Source organism: Amphiprion ocellaris, chromosome 10 (genome assembly GCF_022539595.1).
Source record: "Amphiprion ocellaris isolate individual 3 ecotype Okinawa chromosome 10, ASM2253959v1, whole genome shotgun sequence".
Taxonomy (NCBI): domain Eukaryota; kingdom Metazoa; phylum Chordata; class Actinopteri; family Pomacentridae; genus Amphiprion; species Amphiprion ocellaris.
The window spans coordinates 33,269,617-33,293,186 of NC_072775.1; the positions used below are offsets into that span (position 1 = coordinate 33,269,617).

The window sequence follows — 23,570 nt, forward strand, 5'->3', positions numbered from 1 at the left end:
ATCAATCTAAACTTTCACAGATACTGTTTCAAACATTAAGAGTTTTTTTCCTCTGTTTTAAGTTTCAAGCCAATCTTAGATGGTCGAGCAGAAGGCTCCTGATGATTTGAGATGAATTAATCCTGGAACAAGATTTGAATTTTGGACCACATCATCTTGTTTGTTGTCTTCAATGCTGAAGCTCATCATAGTTAGCTCATCATAGAGTGAATACGTAAATCATCTAGGTAAAGGACCATTTAGTAACATGAAGAGATTTAAAGCTGTGTGCAGATCATCATTGTTCGGTGTGAAGACAGCTGACTCATCAGAGATCATTTCTCCACTAGATGTCATAGAAGTGTTTCAACCTGAAGCATCACAGCTGATTTTGAGTCTGTCCCAGCTGACATAGGGTGAAGGCAGGAGACACCCTGGAAAGATAACCAGTCTATCACAGAGCTACATATAGAGACAAACAAGTACACTCACATTCATACCTACAGACAATTTAGAGTTACCAATCAACCTCAGCATACCTGCAGAAAACCCACACATGGAAACTCAATGCAGAAAGATCAGGACATGAACCGTGGATCTTCTAGCTGCAAGGCGAAAGTTTTAACCACCAAGCCACTGGCAAACCAGAGCCAGAAAATTAGTTCCAGAAGAATCTCTGTGAAAAAAAAAATTGTTTTGAAACACTCACACATTTATCATCAGTTTTACATCCAGAATACTACTAGAAACAGTGAACTGTGTAAAAAGAAACATTTAATCTATTTGTGTATTTATTTAATTTTGCCTCTGCAGCAGAGACGGAAAAGGATGAACAAGGAGGAACAAAAAATGATTACCCACTATTTCTACCGGAGCTTCACAATGTGACACCAGGCGGAAGTAAACAAAGAAAATCCTCCAGCAGCGGTAGTTTTGCTGATGTGTGGACTGAGCTGAAGGACGGTTGTTTTGTCTTATCTCAGATTAATATTTGATCACTTAAAGATGAGTTCAGTCCAGAATCTGAGAGAGTTGATCAACCAGCGACTAACTGCTGCTGCTGAAGAAATATTCACAGAGTTTGAGAAAACCATCGTCCAGTACGAGGAGGAGATCGATCGTCAGCGCAGACTGCTGGATAACATCTGGAAACCACAGATAACACAACACACAGCAGGTTTGTAGAACTGAGATGAACCAACTGATGAATGAGACTCATGTAGGATCCTGATCAGAGCTCTGAGCTACATTTAGTTTTAGCTGCACAGACAGAAATTACAGATGCAGTTATTGTTCAGGAAGAAACAGCAAGAATTAATTTCGTTTTAAAAAAGACAGAAACATTCATTAAACACACAGTTTGTATAAGACACAGAAGAAAGTGGCTGAACTAGAAGATCATTGTGAAAACTTTAAAAAATGAAATGAGTTCACAAAGAGCAGCCAAAGCTCAGGGCTGCTTTGTGTTTGATTCATGCTTCCACTGTAAACAAGGTGCAATCTGGGAATTCTGTTTAAAATGTGTTCTGATATTTTATCTAATATAAATACACTATTGAATATATTCGTTCATTCTGCAGCGTCACATCTGAAATTCAAAGACATTAGTGAGTAACATGCTTTCACTGTAGGAACTGAAATTATGTTGAGAAACCATTCAGCTCCAGATCTCAGCAGCTGCAACTTAAGATGTACATGATGCTGAAAGTCATGATGCTCATTGTTTAGTAGCCACACCTTGTATATCCTCAACTGTAGCCCTTGTGATTTGTTAATTGCATTGTTTCAAACTGTGATTATGATTTGAAATTGAATAATTGGTCAATACTAGTCAGTGATGTTACAAATTCATGCCGTCCTTCTTGTTTGACAGTCAAGCTTTTAATGACTTTCTAAGTGGTAATAGTGCAATTTATCACATGGTGTACAATGAGATGAAGCCAAAAAATCAATCACAACATCTATCAGAAAGAAAAAAAAATGCAATTAGATAGTTTCCTAAAAGCATTCAGCCCTAATAAAACTAGAATAGAGGTGTACAGCTGTGTGTTTTTCACCTCCTGGACACCTTGATTTGGAGGTTTTGACACAGTTTTATCTCAGGGAGGAGACTCTGGGGTTGCTGGAGAACTCTCTAGAGGCATTGTGTATCTCATCTGGCTTGGGGACACATCAGGATCCACCAGGAGAAACTGGAAAATGCTGCTGGGTAGCAGGACGTCTGGAATGCCGTGTTTAGCCACAACAGCCTGATTCTTGAAAAGCAGAAGACAATTGATGTGCATCATATTAGTAATTTTTTTCTTTTGTCCATTTGTCACCCCAGATCTCCCACAGCAACATGTCTGGAAGGAGGAAGACATTCTTGCTGAGCAGAAGGTCTGTAACCAGCAGAGGGACTCCAGTGTGGACCAGGAAGACCTAGAGATTCCTCAGATGAAAGAGGAACAGGACGAACTCTGCACAAGTGTTTTCCTGAAGGACCCAGAGTCTCTACAGATTGGTAAAGAGGAACAGGAGAAACTCTGCACCAGTATGGACCAGGGAGTCCCAGAACCTCCAAAGATTAAACAAGACCAAGATGAACTCTGCACTAATCAGGAGGGAAGGCAGCTTGTATTAAAGCAGGAAACCAATACCTTTGTTGTGAATCCTGCTTATGAGGAAAGTGACTACAGTAAACCAGAACGAAGCAGAAATCAGCTCCTCTCTCACAACTCTCCTGTCAGCGTGAAGAGAAAGAGGAGAAACAGCAGTCACAGTAACAATATAGACAACCCTCCAGTGTCAGAGAGTCAGTGTGATACTGACACGGGGAAAAAGTCTGTAAAATGTGGCATCTGTGGAAAAAGCTTTAAGTACATGAGCCATTTAAAGAAACACTATTTTAGTCACACAAGTGAGAAGCCATACACTTGTGAAACATGTGGGACATGTTTTAATCGCAGTGGTAGTTTGAAACGCCACATGATAACACACACAGGTGAGAAACCGTATCCTTGCAGGATATGTGGAAAAAGTTTCACTTTAAATCGCAGTTTAAAAATCCACATGCAGCTCCATACAGGTGAGAAGCCATATTCCTGTGAAACATGTGGGAAAAGTTTCATTTATAGTTCTTATCTAAAAGTCCACATGACGTGTCATACAGGTGAGAAGCCGTACAGCTGTACCTTGTGTGAAAAAAGATTTTGTTACCCAACAGCACTGAAAAAACACCTTAGAATCCATACAGGTGAGAGACCGTAGTAAGTAGTAAGGTAATGGATAAACCTGTATCTGTTGGAGACATAAATTTTTGACTAGCTTGATTTCCTCTCATGTTACTTTCCCAACAGTTGGAGCTGAAATCTAGTCTAGGGCCTTGGTCTGATCCGATGTTTGGCCCAGATTATTTAGTAATATCAGGTGTAGGTGCAGCCAGGTTAGTAAATCAATGTCTGTTTATACTACTGTCCAAATGTTTGGGGTCACTTAGAAATGTCCTTATTTTTGAAAGAAAAGCATTTTTTTTCAATGACGATAACACTAAATGAATCAGAAATACAATGTAGAGATTGTTAATGTGGTAAATGACTATTCTAGCTGGAAACAGCTGATTTTTAATGGAATATCTCCATAGAGGTACAGAGGAACATTTCCAGCAACCATCACTCCTGTGTTCTAATGCTACATTGTGTTAGTTAATGGTGTTGAAAGGCTCATTGATGACTAGAAAACCCTTGTGCAGTTATGTTAGCACATGGATAAAAGTGTGAGTTTTCATGGAAAACATGGAATTGCTGGGGGACCCCAAAGTTCTGATTGGTAATGGATCACTGTCATTGAAAATCAGAGCACCACCTCCAGTCGAAGATAAACAGAATGACACAAAATACCAGACTCACAAATCAATGTCAAAAATTACTCCAAGCTATCAATTTGATACTCGTTTTAACAAAAAATTCAATGAAGACCTGCAGCCAGTATTACCACTGGAATTGCTAGATTGAAGAACTGTGGAATTCTTCATAGTAGAGGCTGACAGAGTAATTAAAGCAAAACTCACATCTTATTCAGTGTAATGTACTTCTTTCCTCTGCATGTGTCTGTGTTTGAGGCTACTTCAGAACATGTGTGTGATTTTTGGTAAATAAGGGGATGTTATTTTGCCTGCAAAAACTTTTGTCTAACTTCTACTGAGGAGTGTAGCAGAACCAAATATCAAATAACCATAAAAATAGATCACAACAATCAAAGGCTAAAACAGCAATTAGTGCAATTAACCAAAGCAGCTCAGTGTTTAACCGTGTTACCTGTTGGGTTACACCTACTGTGTATCTGCCCAGTCACCAGTTCCTGATCTAGAAGAGAGTTCTTTGGTGTGTTGATCTGTTCGTTGGCAGGTTTGGCTGTTTGTCACAGTCTTTTGCTTTGGAGGTTCCTGATGCTGCAGATCGGAGGAGACCAGTCACTCATTAGTTCTCCCTGCAGAGTTAGCAGCTCAGCGCTAACTTGAGTCAGTTTAATTAGCTAGCAGACTTTCTGTCATAGCTAGCGTGGCTAATTCAGCTCTTTTCCACTCAGTTAGCTTGTTTGTAGCTGGTAGATTTTTCTGATAGAAAAAACTGACATTGAGAGAACTTTTCTGAGCTATAGATTGCTTTATTAATTAATTTATTAATTTACTAATACTCACATTTTCACATGATTGATTCACTCTACTTGGCAAGAATTAATTGTCCTAGATTGGGGTTATTTTGGAGAGGAGTGCATCTGCGTTGAAAATAAACAATTTAAATGCGGGAAAATGACTTCTCTCTGTGAAGATTTCTTTGAGTGCAAACTGTCTGGAACCTTTGCAATATGGTGTAGCACTTGCAAAAGCATCCAAAATAGTTGTTTGCATTTAAATAAATATTTTTATTTTTTGCTATGTTCTGTTAATGTACAAATTTGCATACAAATAAGACTTAAAATAAGGGTTTTCATCAACTGACTTAGTTGTTAGTTTTACTTACTTTAATACAATGATATTCCCATACAACTGACTAGGGCTGCATTGTAATGGCCAAAATTATAATCACAATTATCTTGATCAATAGCCTGTTAAACCCAATTCATTGAATTTAGAGAAAATATTTGGATAGCACTTCTGATTTTAATAAACAAGGCATTGCATTGATCTCCATGTTGTTTTCCATTCCTGTTAATCTACAAATCAAAATAAGACATGAAAGTGTTTTTCTTCACCTGAATTTAGTGTACCTCATACAGACTAAATCTAGATTAAATGAACAACCTCACTTGCTAAAAGTTTGTCACCAGACATTACGATTTCCAACAGGACTACAACAACATGGAAGGTCAATGAATTACAAGTGGTGTCAAAGTTGATCACTTCACATTAAATCACCAAAGTTTTTAGAACAATTTCTGCACGACCATCATCAGTTTGCCTGAAAATTTTATAGCTTAAAATATACACTACCATTCAATAGTTTGGGGTCATCCAGACAATTTCATGTTCTCCATGAAAACTCCCACTTTTATTCATGTACTAACATAACTGCACAAGGGTTTTCTAATCATCAATTAGCCTTTCAACACCATTAGCTAACACAATGTAGCATTAGAACACAGGAGTGATGGTTGCTGGAAATGTTCCTCTGTACCCCTATGGAGATATTCCATTAAAAATCAGCTGTTTCCAGCTAGAATAGTCATTTACCACATTAACAATGTATACACTGTGTTTATCATTCATTTAATGTTATCTTCATTGAAAAGAAGCTACTTTTCTTTGAAAAATAAGGACATTTCTAAGTGACCCCAATCTTTTGAGCAGTAGTTAGATATTCATAAAAATATTCAAGAAATTTTAACTTGATATATCAAAGACTTTCCAAGATTTAGTAATTTGAAGAACTGCCTTTTCACCCTGAATTTTGAAGCCATGTTTGGATGACAGTATTTCTTTGAGTCACTTTGGACATCACATGTTCAGCCCTACTGCTAGTGAAATAGGCACATGGAACTTGATAAATCGATCTAGAATTAAAAGGATGCTGTATTAACTATACAGAGCTAGATATTACAGTTTAAAGCCTATCAGAGGTGGTCGAGCAGAAGGCTCCTGATGATCTGAGATGGAATAACCCAGATAGAGATTTGACCTTTGGACCATTTCATCCTGTTTGTTTTCTTTAATCGTATTTCAGAATGGATATGTCAGCCATCCAGGTCAAGCATAATTTACTTGAAGTGAAATGGAAGAGATCTAAAGCTGTGTGCAGATCATCGTTGTTGGGTGTGAAGACAGCAGACTCATCAGAGATCATTTCTCCACTAGATGTTGTTAAAGTCACAGCTGACATTGAGTCTGTTCACAACAGCTTGAATTAGATTTTGAGAACAGTGGAGACAAACCAGTCTCAGAAAATTAATTCTTGAAGAATCTCTGCGAAAAACCTATTTTGAAACACTCACACTTTTATCAGCAGTTTTACATCCAGAATACTGCTAGAAATGGTAAATTGTAAAAAGTAGCATTTCACTTTCATGTATTTGTTTATTTATTTCTGCAGTCTTGCTGTCATTCAGAATCTGTTCATAGCTTCTTTCTGAAGAATGCAAAAAATAATATTTCTGCTAGAAACTGTGATCAGAGAGAGATGGAAAAGGATGAACACGGCGGAACAAAAAGCTGTTAACTCAGTGTTTCTGCCGGAGCTTTACAGTGAGACACCAGGCAAAATAAACAAAAGAAAATCCTCCAGCGGCGTCAGTTTTCCTGATGTGTGGACTGAGCTGGAGGACGGTTGTTTTGTCTCAGATGAATATTTGATCAGAAGAAGTAAAGATGAGTTCAGTCCAGAATCTGAGAGAGTTGATCAACCAGCGACTAACTGCTGCTGCTGAAGAAATATTCACAGAGTTTGAGAAAACCATCGTCCAGTACGAGGAGGAGATCGATCGTCAGCGCAGACTGCTGGATAACATCTGGAAACCACAGATAACACAACACACAGCAGGTTTGTAGAACTGAGATGAACCAAGTGATGGATTAGACTCATGCAGGATGTAGCATTGTCTGAAATGCAGCATTTGTTTATTAGTTGATGATCAGAAATCACTGCAACATAGAATGTGTCCGTTTAATATAGATGTACCCACTAGCAGAATGACTTTGTGTTTTACATGTGTACGTTATGTTCAGACACTGAATCGAGTGACCTAAATATGTAGCTGCTGGAGGGAATTGATGGGACTCAGAAACACCCCCACAATTTAATCAATTGTTCTTTGTGTCATTTCCGACGGATAAGTCCGCATTTGTGGGTTTGTCGTAGGATCGCAATCATGTGATCATCTCGTGTTCACTTGTTGTCATGGTTACAGTGACACCGCGCCTGTCTCGCAGTGATACGGAAATCCTTCACAAATCCGTGGATCCAGACTATAAGCCGCATCACTGCCAAAATCTAATCACTTGGTCCTTTTGTCATTTCTGACCTTCCCTGCTGAAAATTCCATTCAAATCCGTTTATCCGTTTTTGATTAATGCTGCAGACAGACAACCGGTAGCACAGAATTAGACCCAGAAATACTGAAGCAGGTTCATCATTTCAGATGTCTCTGTTCGTGGATGACATCAGATGGGAGGTGTGAAACAGATATCAGATGCAGATTAGCAATGACAAGAACGGCATTTATGAAAATGAAAAATATACTGACACATAAGAAAATTCTAACAATTATAGCATCTGTACGAAGACTCAGCTGTTACATCCTACCACTTCTGATGTACGGATGTGAATCTTGGAACATAAATAATAAAATGTCAAACAAAATCACAGCAGCAGAGAACACATGCTATGTATGTCTCATATGGACAGAATAAGCAATGAAGGCATTTTTTCTAAACACAAATAATATGCTATTTAACAAAATTAGGAAACTGTAAGCAATACTTTTTGGACACATCATAAGGAAAGACACCCTGGAATATATCGTCACAACTGGAAAAATGAATAGGAAGAGATGACGAGGCAGACAGAGAATCAAAAGGCTAGACGGACTGACATCATGGCTACACATGGAATGAACAACAGTCACAGTTCAGAAAACAGACCGACACTGATCATCACATAACTCCGGTGTGTTCCTTGGCGGACGAATCACAGGTGCAGTTATTGTTCAGACAGAAACAACATGAATGAAAGTCTTTTTAAAGGCAGAAACATTTAACGTTAAACACTCAGTTATTATAAAACACAGGAGAAACTGACTGAACTAGAAAGTGTGAGATTTGAGCAGCAAATAACTGACAGGGCTGCTTTGTGCTTGATTAACCCTCCTGTTGTTTTCATTTACAGGCACCAAAAAGTACTGTTTCCTTGTCTGAAAAAAAATCTAAAAATTCAACAACAAAAAATTCCCCAAATTTCAGAAAATTTGCAAAACCTTCTGGAAGAAAATTCCAATAATTCCTCGAAAGTTTCCCTTAAAAGTTTTATTTTAAAAAATTCTCCAAATGTTGCAAGAAAATTCTTGCAAATATTTTCAAAAAATTTGTAAAAATCTTCCAAAAAAATCCTAAAAATATCTAAAGTGATTACATATGTATCAGTAAAACTTCTAATATTTTCTTTAAGAACATTCACATAAAAATCTTTTTTTGGTGAATGTTCTCAAAAATTTCTAATATTTCTTTTTTCCACCAAAAAATGTTCAAAAATTTTCCAAAAATGTTGAAAATGTGGACATCAGAAGTTTCACTGTGAAAATATTGTTTTCCCCCACATTTTCAAACTTTAAAACGGGTCAGTTTGACCCGCAGGACGACACCAGGGTTAATGCTTTCATTCTAAACAAAATGCTACTTGGGATTTTTGTTAAGAGATATAAATGAAATTAGTTCTGGGATTTAATTGTCTTATCCAACATTGAATCCATCATTAAATGTGTTCATTACTCCACCAAGGAACGCTGTGGAGTCATGTGACAATCGGCGTGCGTTTGTCTGTAAATCCGTCTGTCTGTGCACAACATTACTCAAAAACTGAATGGACTTGGATGAAATTTTCAGGGAAGTCAGAAATGACACAGGGACCACCTCATTAGATGTTGGTAGTGATGCAGCTTATAGTCTGGATCCACAGATTTGTTAAGGATTTCTGTATCATTGCAAGATAGCGTCACTGCGTCACTGTAACCATGACTACAAGTGAACACGAAGTCAGCTGCCTGTTGATGATCACATGAACGTGATCCTACTACAAATCCATCGCTGTGGACTTATCAGGACTTATCTGTCGGAAATGATACAAGGAACAGTTGATTAAATTGTGGGGATGTTTCTGAGTTCAATCAGTTCCTGCCACTTGCTACATATTTAGGTCACGTGATTCGATATCTGTACGTAACGTACACATGCATAACACACGCTTGTGCTCAGCCAAGGTCATTTTTTGATACAAAGACTGAGCAGCCTTGGCTGGAGCACTGTGTTCTCTGAGTGCTTTTTTGTTGGTTTTTTTAATAGCAGCTGGATGGTACAAGCAGGACACAAATCGCAAAAGTACAATAAATGAAAAGACATGATAAAGGTATAATAAAAACAATGTACAAGGCATGATGAATTTATATACAGATTTGTACAGGTACGACATGATGAATAACGAGCCTACATTTCTGTTATTACAGTCAAAAACGTCTGTGAGAGAAAAGACCAGCATTAACATGTCATTACACATGAAGGGCTGTAAGAGAACAGTGTTATATTTTGTTGTCCATCTGGAAGAGCTGTAAAGAGAGATTAACGTTTTACATTTTGTTGTTGGGTTGTATAGGAGCAGACTTAGATTATTTATGAAGAACTGCAGTGTTAAGAGATGCTGTGGAGCTACGAGGAGAAGAAATGGTGTTGCAAACTGGAAGAATAGTTGGGGGGGTCAACAGTTTTAAGTGATTATGTTGATCCAGAAGAGCTCCAGAATAAAAGCAGTGTTAAAAATGTTGTATCACTGGAAGAAATGCAGAATAAAAAGAAAAAAAATGTTGACCTGGGCAAGCTTTAAAGAGAAAACACCAGTGTTATATGATGTAGATTGTTACACCTGAAAGGAAAAACTGTGTTAAAATATGTTATTGTACCACAGAGCAGTACATAAGTAGGAGTTTTATGTCATATACATTTTAAACATGTTAAACAAACTTACGTATTCACTGTATAAGAGTTTACAACATAAGATGAAGCATTAACACACAAGAAAAGCACTCGGAGAGCGCATTACTCTGCCAAGGCTGCTCAGTCTTTGTATCATTTCCAACGGCTTTAATCCTTGATTAAAAAATGACCTTACCCTGAGCACAGGCATGTGTTATGCATGTGTACATTATGTACGGATACCGAGTCACGTGACTTAAATATGTAGCGGGCAGCGGGGATTGATGGGACTCGGAAACACCTCCACAATTTAATCAATTGTGGGGGAACATCTGCAGCAGAAAAACACCAGTACAGTCTGGAAGAGCCTAAAGACTATCTCAGGCCACAAAGCCCCCGACTCCCAGGCTGTAGGGGAGCAGAAATGTCAGTGATTTCAACCTATTCTTCAATAGGTTGGATCAGGCTCCTGCCCTTCCCCCACCCAGCCACCCCTGCTGCAACCCCTGTCCTCTGCACCTCCAGGACACTGCCCCTCCACCACCCACGCCTCTCCTTTCACAACCTTCAGCGCACAAACACCCCCCACTGCTTTTCATTCCAAATGTCCATCCCCACTGTCCACACCATCAAACAGCCAGCCCCCCTCCTCCAGCCTTTCACTCACATCAACCCAGGTAAGGAATGAGCTCAGGATGATGAAGATGAAGAAAGCTGCAGGTCCAGACGGCATCAGCTCCAGGTTCCTCAAGTCCTGCACAGACCAGCTGTTCTAGATAGTTGAATACATGTTTAATATGAGCCATCGCACCCCAAGGACCTCAGCAGCTACGAGCTGGTGGCACTGTGTGTAGGGGCAACTCTTGAAGACTTTTTATGACACCGTGGTGGCATCAGCCATCTTTTATGGAGGGGTCTGCTGGGGAAGCAGCATCTCAGCTGCTGACAAAAAGGAAACTTGACTGGCTGATCAAGAAGACCAGCTCTGTCCTTGGGAGCTCCCTGGACCCAGTGCAGGTGGTGGGACAAAGGAGGATGTTAGTCAAGCTAACATCCCTGCTGGACGGCGTCTCCCACCCCATGCAGGTCCTTCCTTCCTGCTGGTATTAGACTCTAATCAGCACTGCTTCCAACAGACCACACACACACTCACTTAATGACAGTTAGCAAACTGTCATGTCCAAATACACCCAAGTGCAATTCATTGTGTATATATTCTTAAATTAGTGTTGTTAGTATCCTTGTGTTGTTCAGTTTTTCTGATTCATGTTGCGTATATAGGGTATATATCTTATGTCTTTAATTTATAGATGCGTTCTCTTGATGTGACGCCATGCTGCTATCTCACAATGATATGGAAATCCGTAGCAATTCCATGGATCCAGACTATAAGCCGCATCACTGCCAAAATCTAATGATGTGGTCCTTGTGTCATTTCTGACTTTCCCTGAAAATGTCATCCAAATCCGTTGATTCATTTTAGAGTAATGTTGTGCACAGGCAGATGGATTCACAGATTCACAGAAGGACAAATGTACACCAATCGTCGCATAACTCCACCCCGTTCCTTGGCAGAGTAATAAGAAACCATCAAAAATGTCACACAGGAAGGACAGTATGAATTTGTAAAGTCATTGGCTATTGTTGAACAGTCAATTTTAAATTACAATGAGAAGCAATGCTATTAGGAAATCATAAACATGCAACTTAGGATATAAGCTATGCACACATTTGACCCAGGGTTTAAACTAAAGTATCAATTATAGGGTATAGTAGTAACATTTTACTGTCCCTTTGTCCCCTCAGTTCTCCCACAGCAACATGTCTGTAAGGAAGAGAAGGTTCTCACTGGCAACCAGCTCAACCACCATGAGATGATATCCAGTCTGGACACAGAGCCTCCACAGATTAAAGAGGAGCAGGAGGAACTCTGCAACAGCCTGGAGGGTCAGCAACTTGCACCAAGTCAGGAGACACATGCCTTTATGCTGGTTCAGTGCAAGTCCAAATGTAGAGAATTGTCCGGAGAAATATTCAGAGTCTTTGAAAAAACTCTTGTGCAGTATGAGGAAAAGTTTTATCATCAGCGTCGACTGCTGGATGTCATCTGGACACCCCAAATGAAGTTACAATCAGTGGGTAAGTGAAACTTGAATGGTCTCAATGAATGGACATGTGACTTTGATTCCTATATGATTCTAATCATTGCTTTGTTTTATTTTAATGATGGGGGAAAACTGTCTTTTTCTAAGCTATAAACATTTAGCATGAAGCATAGAGTATGTTTGAGACACATCAGAAACTGACTTAAATTCTTAGACTAATCAAACAACAATTGTTAATTGTCCTTTTTTTAAAAAAAGACGATATCTTATTAATAACCCTTGTTCCAAAATCAGTCACTGATGCCAGATTGAGATGGAAAGAGTGCAGATATTTTGTCCCTGACTTTCTGATGTTTGGGGCTGATGGTTGGTTCTAGACAAATTAATACTTGTTGGGGAGCTTTCATTTCACATACAGTATGGTGATGAGGAAGATTATCTTCACAATATGAAACTGTGAAATCATTGACAAGATGTGAACAATCAACTTTAAATTGCAATGATCAACAATGCAAAGAGCAACAATAATGGTATCACTTGGCATCTACTAAAAGTGATGAGGTATTTTGTTCACTGGTCTTTGTTAAGAAGAGTGTCAGTACCCATGTCACTCATTTTGGTGCTCCCAAATTATTTGTCTTATTCTCACCCCTTGCTTGTGTTAAATTTATACGTATGTGCTCAAGTTTAGACTGACCTTTTTTATGTCCCTTTGTAACTCTAGAGCTCACACAGCAACATGTCTGCATTGAGGAAGACGTTGTCACTGAGCAGCAACTCTGCAATCAGGAAATGAAGTCCAGTCTGGACCACGAGGACTCAAAGCCTCCACAGATAAAAGAGGAACAGGAAGAAATCTGCACCAGTGTTTTCCAGGAGGACACAGAGCTTGTGCAGATTAAAGACGAACAGGAGGAACTCTGCACCAGTGTGGACATGGAAGAACCAGATCCTCATGCAATTAAAGAAGAACAGGAGGAACTCTGCACCAGTGTTGACCAGGAGGAGCCAGAACTTCCACAGATTAAAGAGGAACAGGATGAAGTCTGTACCAGTCAGGAGGGAGAGCAGTTGGTACTGAAGCAGAAGATTGATATCTTTGTTGTCATTCCTATTTGTGAGGAAAGTGATCAAAATAGGAGAAACAGCAGTCACAGTAAAAATGTAGACAATTCTGTTACGTCAGAGGGTCAGTTTATTACTGACAGCACAGAGGAAAAATCTGTAAAATGTGGCATCTGTGGAAAAACTTTTAAGTCTAGGTGCTCTTTAAAGAAACATCACCTTAGTCACACGAGTGAGAGGCCATACTCTTGTGGCATCTGTGGAAAACCCTTTAAGTCTAGGTGCTATTTAAAGAAACATTATCTTAGTCACACAAGTGAGAAACCATACACTTGTGAAACATGTGGGAAATGTTTTAATCGCAGTGGTAGTTTGAAACGCCACATGGTAACACACGCAGGTGAGAAACAATATCGTTGCGACATATGTGGAAAAAATTTCACTTTAAGTCGCAGCTTAAAAGTCCACATGCGACTCCATACAGGTGAGAAGCCATATTCTTGTGAAACTTGTGGAAAAAGTTTCACCTTAAGTCATGGTTTGAAAGTGCATATGAGAAGCCACACAGCTGAGAAGCCGTATCCTTGTGAAGAATGTGGGAAAAGTTTTGTTAATCGCTCTCACTTGAAAAACCACATGATGTTTCACACAGGTGAGAAACCGTACAGCTGCACCACCTGTGGCAAAAGATTTTCTCAACAATCAGCACTTAGAACACATATTAGAATCCACACAGGTGAGAAGCCGTTTTCTTGCAAATCATGTGGAAGAAGTTTCAATCGAAGTGGTATTTTGTTGCGGCACATGAGAACTCACACAGATAGGTCAGAATCCGCAAACATTTTGGAGAATTAAGTTTGAAACAACTTGTTAGAATTGTTGGAGCTTAAAAGTTCCAATTCCAAGCATCTTTGGACTGCGCTTTCACAACAATCCTGTGAATTTCTGTCATGTCACTGTTACGGCCCTGGGCCGCTGCACTCCTCCTCTGCTACATTTGTATTAGGTACAGCTGCGTGCTGATCCTGCATCTTCATCCGTTCCACCTCCATGTTCTTGCCCTGCTCACAACCCCTGGAGCTGAGGTTGGATTGGACCATTCTGAACTACTGCAGTGCCAGGAGGACTTCAAAAGGCTCATTCATGCCAGCATTTGGGGCAGTTCTTGTTAGTAGAGGTTGAGCTGCCTGGTGTTTCTGTGAACATTTGTGAACCTTTGTGCCTGTGGTTAGAATGTGTATGGAGGTAAAAGCTTTGACTTGAATGGAAACACTAGTAGAGAATTCTTTGTTAGTTTTCAGTTAGGTGTGCTGCTGCTGTGTAGTTTGGCTTAAGGCTGGGTTATACTTTCCGCATGAACGAGCCGCGCGGAAATCCACAAGAGAGAACGCGTGTGCATTTACACTCCATGCGGCATCTGCTCCCAAACTGCAGGGGGCAGTGTATCGCAAACACACGTCTACCTGGTCAACTCTGGTACTAAACTAGAGTAGAAGAAGTTTGCCATTGTTTACACCTCTTACAACATGGCATTTTACCGAATAGTTGCATTTCAGCAGTTAGTTTTAATTTCACACCATGAATAGTTCATAACCCGGTTACCACGGTGATCTCTGTGTGATGAATCGTATAAGTGCACGTATTTCTAGACTTCAGCTACGAGTAGGTCCTGGTCCTCTGCCATGTTTTTCCCCATGGCTCCGTCCATGTAGTTAAAAAAATGTGGAGATGCACGGCGCAGAATTTTTCCACGTGAGAAGGGCCGCTCGTGGCTGCTAAAATGATGTAATTTTTCCGCACGGAACCACACAGACCTCGTATATACGAAAAGCATAAAACAGGCTTTAGAGTTTTCTTGGTATTGGGCTTATTTCATTTTGTTTCTGTAGTACCCATTTGCTTTAAACCCTGTAGTTTCTCAGACATCTATGATGTGCAGGTGAAGAAGTCTTGTTTGCATCATAATAAGTTTATTACAACAAAGACCAGCATCTGATCAGGCACCATGGACTGTCCAGGAGTCTGATTCAGAACCAAAATGAGTCTCTCCCTGAACTACAATCTGAACTCACTTATGTAGGTTTATGTTTGTTTGTTTACTGTTCGTAACAGAGCCCCACTGACCGGACAAAGAGTCAGATCGATCAACTCTCCAGACATAGGGACCCCTTCTACATCAACATCATCAAGTTATCTAAACATCCCAGAACCTACACAAACACATTCCATACTTTAGATAATATAAATGACGTGTCTCAGGTCAGATACAGCCCCTGAATTTTTTTTGTACTTTGGTGAACATGCCCCTTTCAGAATAAATCCCCCTCTATCATTCTGGAACTCAGCATTGTTTCACTTTCTTCTTGTTACCGTCTGGCTTCCCTAGACAGCTGGATCGTATCAGTCACACTGAGAGAGATGGCAGTATTTCCTGGACATTGCTGAACTGTGGCACCACATCATAATTTCAACGCTTAGCAACACTTTTTACAATTGTTTATTTCATTTTTATTATTCTAATTATTTCCTCTTTTTTCTATTTATTTAATTAATTATTTATTTATTTAGCTATTTGCATTGGTAAAATCTTATGTCTTCATAGAGTTGCACCACCTTCAACTGAATAAAAATAAAACAGTTTCAAAGGTCAGTGTCAAAAATCTATTTCATAATCTTTTTCACTGAACTACCATTTTGATACTATATTGAACCATTAAATTAAAACTCCTACCAAAATTGCAATATAGATGTCTGAGCTGAAGAAATTCTGCATAGTACACTCAGTTAGCACATATGCACCTGGTTGTATGATACTGGAAACAAGTGATATTGAGATATTTAGTTTTACTGTGATGCATATGGCAACACTATCCATTCTTTTGTCAAAATATTTTAAACCGTTGATCAGGCTAGCATTATCATGGCCAAAATAATAATCACGATTATTTTTGATGTACACCTTCCAGCCAAAACAAAAGTCACACACTAATATTTCATTGGACCACCCTTAGATGTTTTCTTTGATTTATGCAGGCAAATAATTTCACCCTTCTGAAACTGATTAAAGTTGCAGCCAAGAAACTGTAGAGGATGTGATGTTGTAAAAGGTGCTACATAAAGTTTCCTAAGCAAAGAAGTTCCACATCAAGAATATTTTTTTATTGCTGCTTATTGAAACTGATGTATGAAATGATTATTGTAGCTCTGAATGTCATCAGCCTCAGTGGTATTAACGCGTACAATGATCAGTGTCTGTTGTTTTGTTGTTTTTTTTAAATTTTGTGCATTAACGCCAACAATCAAGCTCTGTAAACTGCAAATGTAAGAACGCCAAATTCACCCTGAAATCTGAGGTTACAAGTAATCTGTGAGGAATCACTAACATCAATAATCATGATCTATATTTAATATGTGGGTAAAGTTTCATTCAAAACAACAGTTTGATGATCCACAGAAGAGCTTGAATAGGTGAGAAGAAGCACCTTTTGTAACACCTGAGGGGGTAATAATGTTTTTTCATTAAACTGACGTTCACACAAGTGAGAAGCGGCATTCTTGTGAAAAATGTGGACAAAGTTCCACTTAAAGCACTAATCTGAACGTTCACAACTCACACAGGAGAGAGACTGTACCTTTGTACCGCCTGCAGAAAAGTCTTTTCTCAACATCTATTGATAATTATTGTTCTGATATCAGCCACTCTTTTTTTCTCTAGTTAGTTATTTTACCAGGTAAGATCAGTTGAGAACCATTTCTCATTTACAATGATGACCTGGTTAGAGGCCCCAACAGGAAGAAAGATAACAAACAAAACATACACACAAAAGGACGTTTAAATGTTTAAACAGAGATAGTCTTGCCAGATTCAAGTTCTAAACGTGCAGATATTCTTTGCCCTGACTTTCCAGTGTTTGGGGATGATGTCGCTCCATCTTTGCTTTGAGACAGATTAATATTTATTGCACATACAGTAATATTATCTTCATAGTATGTGCAATCATTGAACAGTCAATTTTAAATTGCAATGATCAACAGTGCAATGAGCACATAGCCCATCTCCTCTGCTCAAATCTTTAGTAAATTCAAAAGGAGCATCAAAAAACAACACAATGCTGCGTTTGATATGTTGTATTTGTACTGTTTTCATGCAAACACAGGGTTTAAATGATTTACAGATCATTACATTCTGTTTATATCTACATTTTACACAACATCCTGAACATAAAGAGAAGTAAAACGCATGAGTAAAGGTTTTTTAACCTCTCAGCAAGTGAGAGGCCTTATTCTTGCACAACATGTGGAAGTTTTTTTTCCACCAAACGAGAACTCACACAAGGTAAGTAATTGCTGTTCTGGGATATTTGTGCATAAAATTATCTTTGTCCAAGTCTCAAATTATATGTCAAATTTCAGACCGAGCTCCAACAGTGATCCTAAGTTTATTGCATATCACACCAACAGATGGGTCAGATAAAACTGGTAGTCTGTCATGTTTACAAGCTAAAGAGTTCAATCTTGGTGCTGTCATGGACATAGTAGACAAACCAACAAATTCACTTATATCACTTGTCAAAAACAATGCAGCTCATCTCAGTTTCTGTCTTGTTTTTCCCCTAAAGTCATCATTTTGGTTTGTGTGTGCACCTGAACTTCATAGAAAAACATTCCACATACAACATGTGTTCTGTTTTACTTTGCATTGTGGGACGTTCCAGAATTGGAGCACATTTGTGCTTCATCATTTTTGAAAAATAAACCTTCTCTTTTACAATTTACTGCTCCATATTCATCAGTAATAGGTCATAAACTATTAAAGGCTTGATTGGCTCAGCTTACACATCAATGGTAGCATTTTTATTCCATGTTTACTTTGTTATTTGCTAACCCTGCATTAATTACAGTAACAGGGTTGTAAATCCATGCTATTGTTAGTTTTTTTTCCTTCTCAGGAGCAGAAGCTAGATATTTAGAAAGCTGTTACTGCTGACCAAGAGGAGAAACTGACTGATGGTAAAATGATGAAAGTAATTTGTCTTTTCCTGATAATATGCATAAGAGGTTTGCAGGAGGTAGAGTGAGACATTCAATCAAGGCTGACAATGTTTTGAAAATATGACAAATAGAAGAGAGAACATAGCTTTGCTCTATCCATTCTTTAGGAAAACTGTTTAACGATGTTCATTCCAGCATTTCATGTGATTCACTGCTTCCTTCGTCTAACAGATAAAAATATTTTGGTAACAGGGTTGTTGTGGGACACACGTTCCATGCATAATAATTATTATTTAAAATATTCTGTTGATTAAAAAAATGTTCCCACAATGGCAAGAGACATCAGTGAAAAAAAATAACGCCAAAAGGCGGAACAAAACAATTGTTAACTTAGTGTTTCTACCGGAGCTTTACAGTGTGACACCAGGCAAAATAAACAAAAGAAAATCCTCCGACAGCGTCAGTTTTCCTGATGTGTGGACTGAGCTGGAGGACGGTTGTTTTGTCTCAGATGAATATTTGATCAGATGAAGTAAAGATGAATTCAGTCCAGAATCTGAGAGAGTTGATCAACCAGCGACTAACTGCTGCTGCTGAAGAAATATTCACAGAGTTTGAGAAAACCATCGTCCAGTACGAGGAGGAGATCGATCGTCAGCGCAGACTGCTGGATAACATCTGGAAACCACAGATAACACAACACACAGCAGGTTTGTAGAACTGAGATGAACCAAGTGATGGATTAGACTCATGCAGGATGTAGCATTGTCTGAAATGCAGCATTTGTTTATTAGTTATTGATGATCAGAAATCACTGCAACATAGAATGAGTCCATTTAATATAGATGTACCCACTAGCAGAATGACTTTTTGCTGTGAGCTCAGGTGTGTGTTCTGCATGTGTGTGTTTTGTATGGACACGGAATCGAGTGACCTAAATATGTAGCTGGTGGAGGGAATTGATGGGACTCAGAAACACCCCCACGATTTAATCAATTGTTCTTTGTGTCATTTCCGACGGTCGATTTGTAGTAGGATCGCAATCATGTGATCGTCAGCAGTCAGCTGACATAGAGTTCACTTGTTGTCATGGTTACAGTAACACCGTGCCCGTCTTCCTTCACAAATCTGTGCATCCAGACTATAAACTGCATCACTTCCAAAATCTAATCACTTGGTCCTTTTGTCATTTCTGAACTTCCCTGAAAATTTCATCCAAATCCCTTGGTCAGTTTTTGAGTAATGTTGCAAACAGATACACAGACGGACAACAACACATTCTACAGCTGATGTGCAGAGTAGAGTGAAGACACTTGTAGAGTCTGTAAAAATGTCATTAATACTATTCAAAATGACAAACTTGTGCAAAATGATTTAAAATAATTTGTCGAAAATGGCCCAAAATTACACAAACCTGTGGAAAATTACTCAAAAATGGACTGAAAAGGAATAAAGTTGGAAACATTCGTGTCCAAAATGACTCAAAACTTGTGCAAAATGCATGTAGAAAATGTTCTGAAATGACTCAAAATTGTCTAAAATGGCATAAATCTGTACAAAATTGTTGAAATATTATTTTAAAGGCCCCAAAATTTGTTAATACATTTATATGAGAGGACAGAAAATGAAGAGCAAGTAGTTGGAGATCCATTCAGCATGAAGGAACATCTTTGTACAAATGATGACCAGAGTAGAGAGGAAAAGTGTAGAACAAGAGTACAAAGAAAAAGAACTTTCCATTCAGCCAAAGATGCATCTGCTAGACAGTGGTTTGAATGGGGTAAAATACTTATGCAATCATTAATTTGACCTTTTTATATTGTTTATCTGTTGACATTATTTTGTTAAAATCTGTCTTCACTTTGACACGAAAGGGTCATATTTTTGTAAATGCTTGCTGACTCACTTAGACTCTCAAGATTCAGTGGAAATATTTGGAATAAATGTCTCAGAAGATAAGATAAGATAAAATAAGCCTTTATGAATCCAGCAGTGGGGATCTTTGCATTGTTCCAGCAGAAAAGATGCAAACATTTTGAAAAAGTAGTACAAAAATAAAAAAAAACACCAAAATAATACAAGATATACATAAGTACTGATTATAGAACATTACTGCACATGCCAGTGGTATTGCACAGATTCTTTCATAAATGTGTTCATACATGTCCTCCTGGTATATGCTTACAAAATAATATTGCACAGGATATTATAAAAGTACAGAATATTCATCATATTTTACAGAATAAAACACCAGGACTAATCACAACATAAAACACTCCAAAACATATCCAACATTATGAAAAGTAAAAAGTCAGATTATCGATGAAGCCTCATAAAAACAATGAATTGTCAAAAATTCCTCTTAAAACTATTTGAAACTTGAATATTTAGGATAAAATAAAATGTCATTTGTCTCCTCTGATAATAAATCTTGTAATATTTAGAAGCTGCATCACCTGAAAATAATTCAAATTCAGCTCATTTTAAGAATCTTCAAAAACCTGAAAACTTTTTAATGAGACATGAAGTGTTCAGATCTGATACACACACATATGCAGAAATATTATAGGATTTTTTTGTTTTATTTTAATTTTTAATTTTTTTTATTTTTAGAGGGGAAAAGGAAAGGGGGAGTTGGAAGAGTGTGGGGGTAGTGGGGGCTGATAGAAATAGGGATTAACCAATATGGGCTATTTAGGACTGATGTCGACAACATAGCTTTTTTTTTTTTTTGGTAATTGAGAATCTCAATAACCAATATGTTGAACCGACATCATGAGAAGCTTTTTTTTTTTTTTTGCCCACTAAGGTTAATGTCTTCTGAACTAATTAGCCAATAGACAATACCAGTTATCTAAAAAGTGCCAAATGTTAGAGCCATAATCAGCTGGAATGATAGTAAGTGGATCGGTAGTAGTGGTAGGGGAGTGGGGGGGTTAGGGAAAAGAAAAGATGGAAGGAAAGGGAAGAAATAGAGAGGATGAGGGTGAGAGAGGTTGAAGAGGTGAAGATGAAGGAGGCAGAAGGGGTGAGGAGATGGAGGAAGGGGGAGGCTAAGCTGAGCTACCAGCAGCCTCCTCCACCTTCCTGTTGCTCTTGAACCAACTCCAGAAGCTCTTCTTATTCTTCACCTTCTTCTCCTGCTCCTGTTGTTCCTCTGTCTCCTTGATCACCTCTTCAGTCTGTTTTTTGTTGCTCTTTCTACCTTTGGTCCTCCTGAAAAACTTAAAGAATGTCTTTTTGTTTTTCTTTTGGATCCAAATTTCCTGCAGTTCCTGATTATTTTCTTCCAATTGTCGGATTTTTGGTTCAAATCTCGTGCCGCCCCAGAACCGGTTTGTGTTTCCATTCGGAAGGAGCAAAGTTGGAGCTGCGTCATTGCGCCACCACAAAACGTGTGTACGTCACTGCGTACGTAGCCGTTCAACAGTGTTCGCGCCGTACGGAAACCCACACAACAACAATGGAGGACTTCATTGGAGTGGTGTTCATGGCTTTGCTAGTGTGTCTCGCCATCGCTGAACAGCAAAATATTCTGTTAGGGGTTACCCATCGGCGTCGCCGTTCCAATGCCCGGCGATCACATTTGAGAAGAAAGGTAATTATCAAAGACGCTTGGATACTTAACAGTAAACTTGTTAGCGTTAGCTTAGCTACTTAGCTTCGACTACGCTTGCATTGACTACTTAGCGGTTAAACACGCGCAATAAGTTGATGATCATATCGATGTTTATCTTTTTAGATGTTTTTAGATGTCACCCCGCCCTCTGCCCGTGACGTGCTCGGCTCTCAACTCTGGCCAAGTCTGGCCCAGCAACGAGTTGGTGCCCGAAACAGCCCCAGTTTTTGCAGCCCGGAGCCGCAGCTCCGGTGGTGGAAAGACAAAAAACCGGCGCCAAGTCGGGCACTGGCTCCGACTCCGAACGGGCTCCACCCCGGTCGAAAGCCCCTAAGAGAGCGCTGATTTCCAACTGATAAATCACAGTCAATTTGTAGTAAGATCGCAATCATGCGATCAACAGCAGGTAACTGACACAGTGTTCACATCATGGTTACAGTGACGCTGTGCCGGCAGCTGTATCTCACAATGGGAAATCCTTAACAAAGCCGAGGATCCAGACTATAAGCTGCATCACTGTGAAAATTTAATGAGGTGGTCCTTGTGTCATTTCTGAAATCCCCAGAAAATTTGTTCCAAATTCGTTAGTCCGTTTTTGAGTAATGTTTCACACGGACAGACTGCAAGACAGACGGATTTACAGAAAAACGTACACCGATCGTCACATAACTCCGCTGTTCCTTGGTGGAGTAAATATGTTCTTGCACCACAGTGTTGCATATATGTAGGAGTTTTATGTCATAAACTTTTTAAACACGTTAAACAACGGGCTTAAACAGCATCTGACAGTTTCAATTTCCCTGAGCTCAGTTAAACTACATAACAGCATTTGTCTCATTATTTGGTAGCCACACCTCCTACAGCATTTTTTTGGGGAACGTTCAACGACAAGGAGACTCTGGGGTTGATGCAATGCTCTCTGGAGACATTACATATCTCATCTGGCCTGGGATGACCTCAGGATTCTCCAGGAGAAACTGGAAAATATTGCTAGCTAGATGGGCATATGGAATGCCCCGCTCAGCCACCACAGCTCACCTCTGGACAACACAATAAAATGGATGGATGAATGTGAATACGTGTTCTACCTTTACAGTAGTAACATTTTACTGTCCCTTTGTCCCCTCAGTTCTCCCACAGCAACATGTCTGTAAGGAGGAGAAGGTTCTCACTGACAACCAGCTCAACCACCAGGAGATGATATCCAGTCTGGACACAGAGCCTCCACAGATTAAAGAGGAGCAGGAGGAACTCTGCAACAGCCTGGAGAGTCAGCAACTTGCACCAAGTCAGGAGACACATGCCTTTATGCTGGTTCAGTGCAAGTCCAAATGTAGAGAATTGTCCGGAGAAATATTCAGAGTCTTTGAAAACACTCTTGTGCAGTATGAGGAAAAGTTATATCATCAGCGTCGACTGCTGGATGTCATCTGGACACCCCAAATGAAGTTACAATCAGTGGGTATGTGAAACTTGAATGGTCTCAATGAATGGACATGTGACTTTGATTCCTACATGATTCTAATCATTGCTTTGTTTTATTTTTATAATATGAAAGAACTGTATTAATGCATCTTTTTCTAAGCTATAAACATTTAGCATGAAACATAGAGTGTGTTTGAGACACATCAGAAACTGACTTACATTCTTAGACTAATCA

The 23,570-nt window shown here is 39.0% G+C and overlaps 2 protein-coding genes across 2 annotated transcripts in view; both read left to right on the top strand.

The window, feature by feature from the left end:
- Positions 1-893: 893 nt before the first annotated feature.
- Positions 894-3,290, top strand: LOC118471483 (zinc finger protein 287-like). Its single transcript, XM_055014520.1, has 2 exons — positions 894-1,156; positions 2,306-3,290. Exons 1-2 carry the CDS (start codon positions 985-987, stop codon positions 3,226-3,228), a joined length of 1,095 nt encoding a protein of 364 aa, XP_054870495.1. The 5' UTR covers positions 894-984; the 3' UTR covers positions 3,229-3,290.
- A 2,455-nt stretch (positions 3,291-5,745) lies between these two features.
- Positions 5,746-23,570, top strand: part of LOC111580502 (uncharacterized) — a 35,963-nt gene continuing 18,138 nt past the window's right edge. The window contains exons 1-6 of the mRNA XM_055014661.1: positions 5,746-6,992; positions 11,936-12,268; positions 12,959-14,142; positions 15,412-15,558; positions 18,815-19,001; positions 23,040-23,372. Coding sequence (XP_054870636.1) covers positions 6,821-6,992; positions 11,936-12,268; positions 12,959-14,142; positions 15,412-15,558; positions 18,815-19,001; positions 23,040-23,372 — 2,356 coding nt within the window. The 5' untranslated portion in view covers positions 5,746-6,820. The remainder of the gene's footprint in view (positions 6,993-11,935; positions 12,269-12,958; positions 14,143-15,411; positions 15,559-18,814; positions 19,002-23,039; positions 23,373-23,570) is intronic.

Coding starts and splice junctions, on each gene's coding strand:
- LOC118471483 (XM_055014520.1), top strand. CDS start 985: ATGAGTTCAGTCCAGAATCTGAGAGAGTTGATCAACCAGCGACTAACT. Junction 1,157..2,305: donor GATAACACAACACACAGCAG/GTTTGTAGAACT, acceptor TTGTCACCCCAG/ATCTCCCACAGCAACATGTC.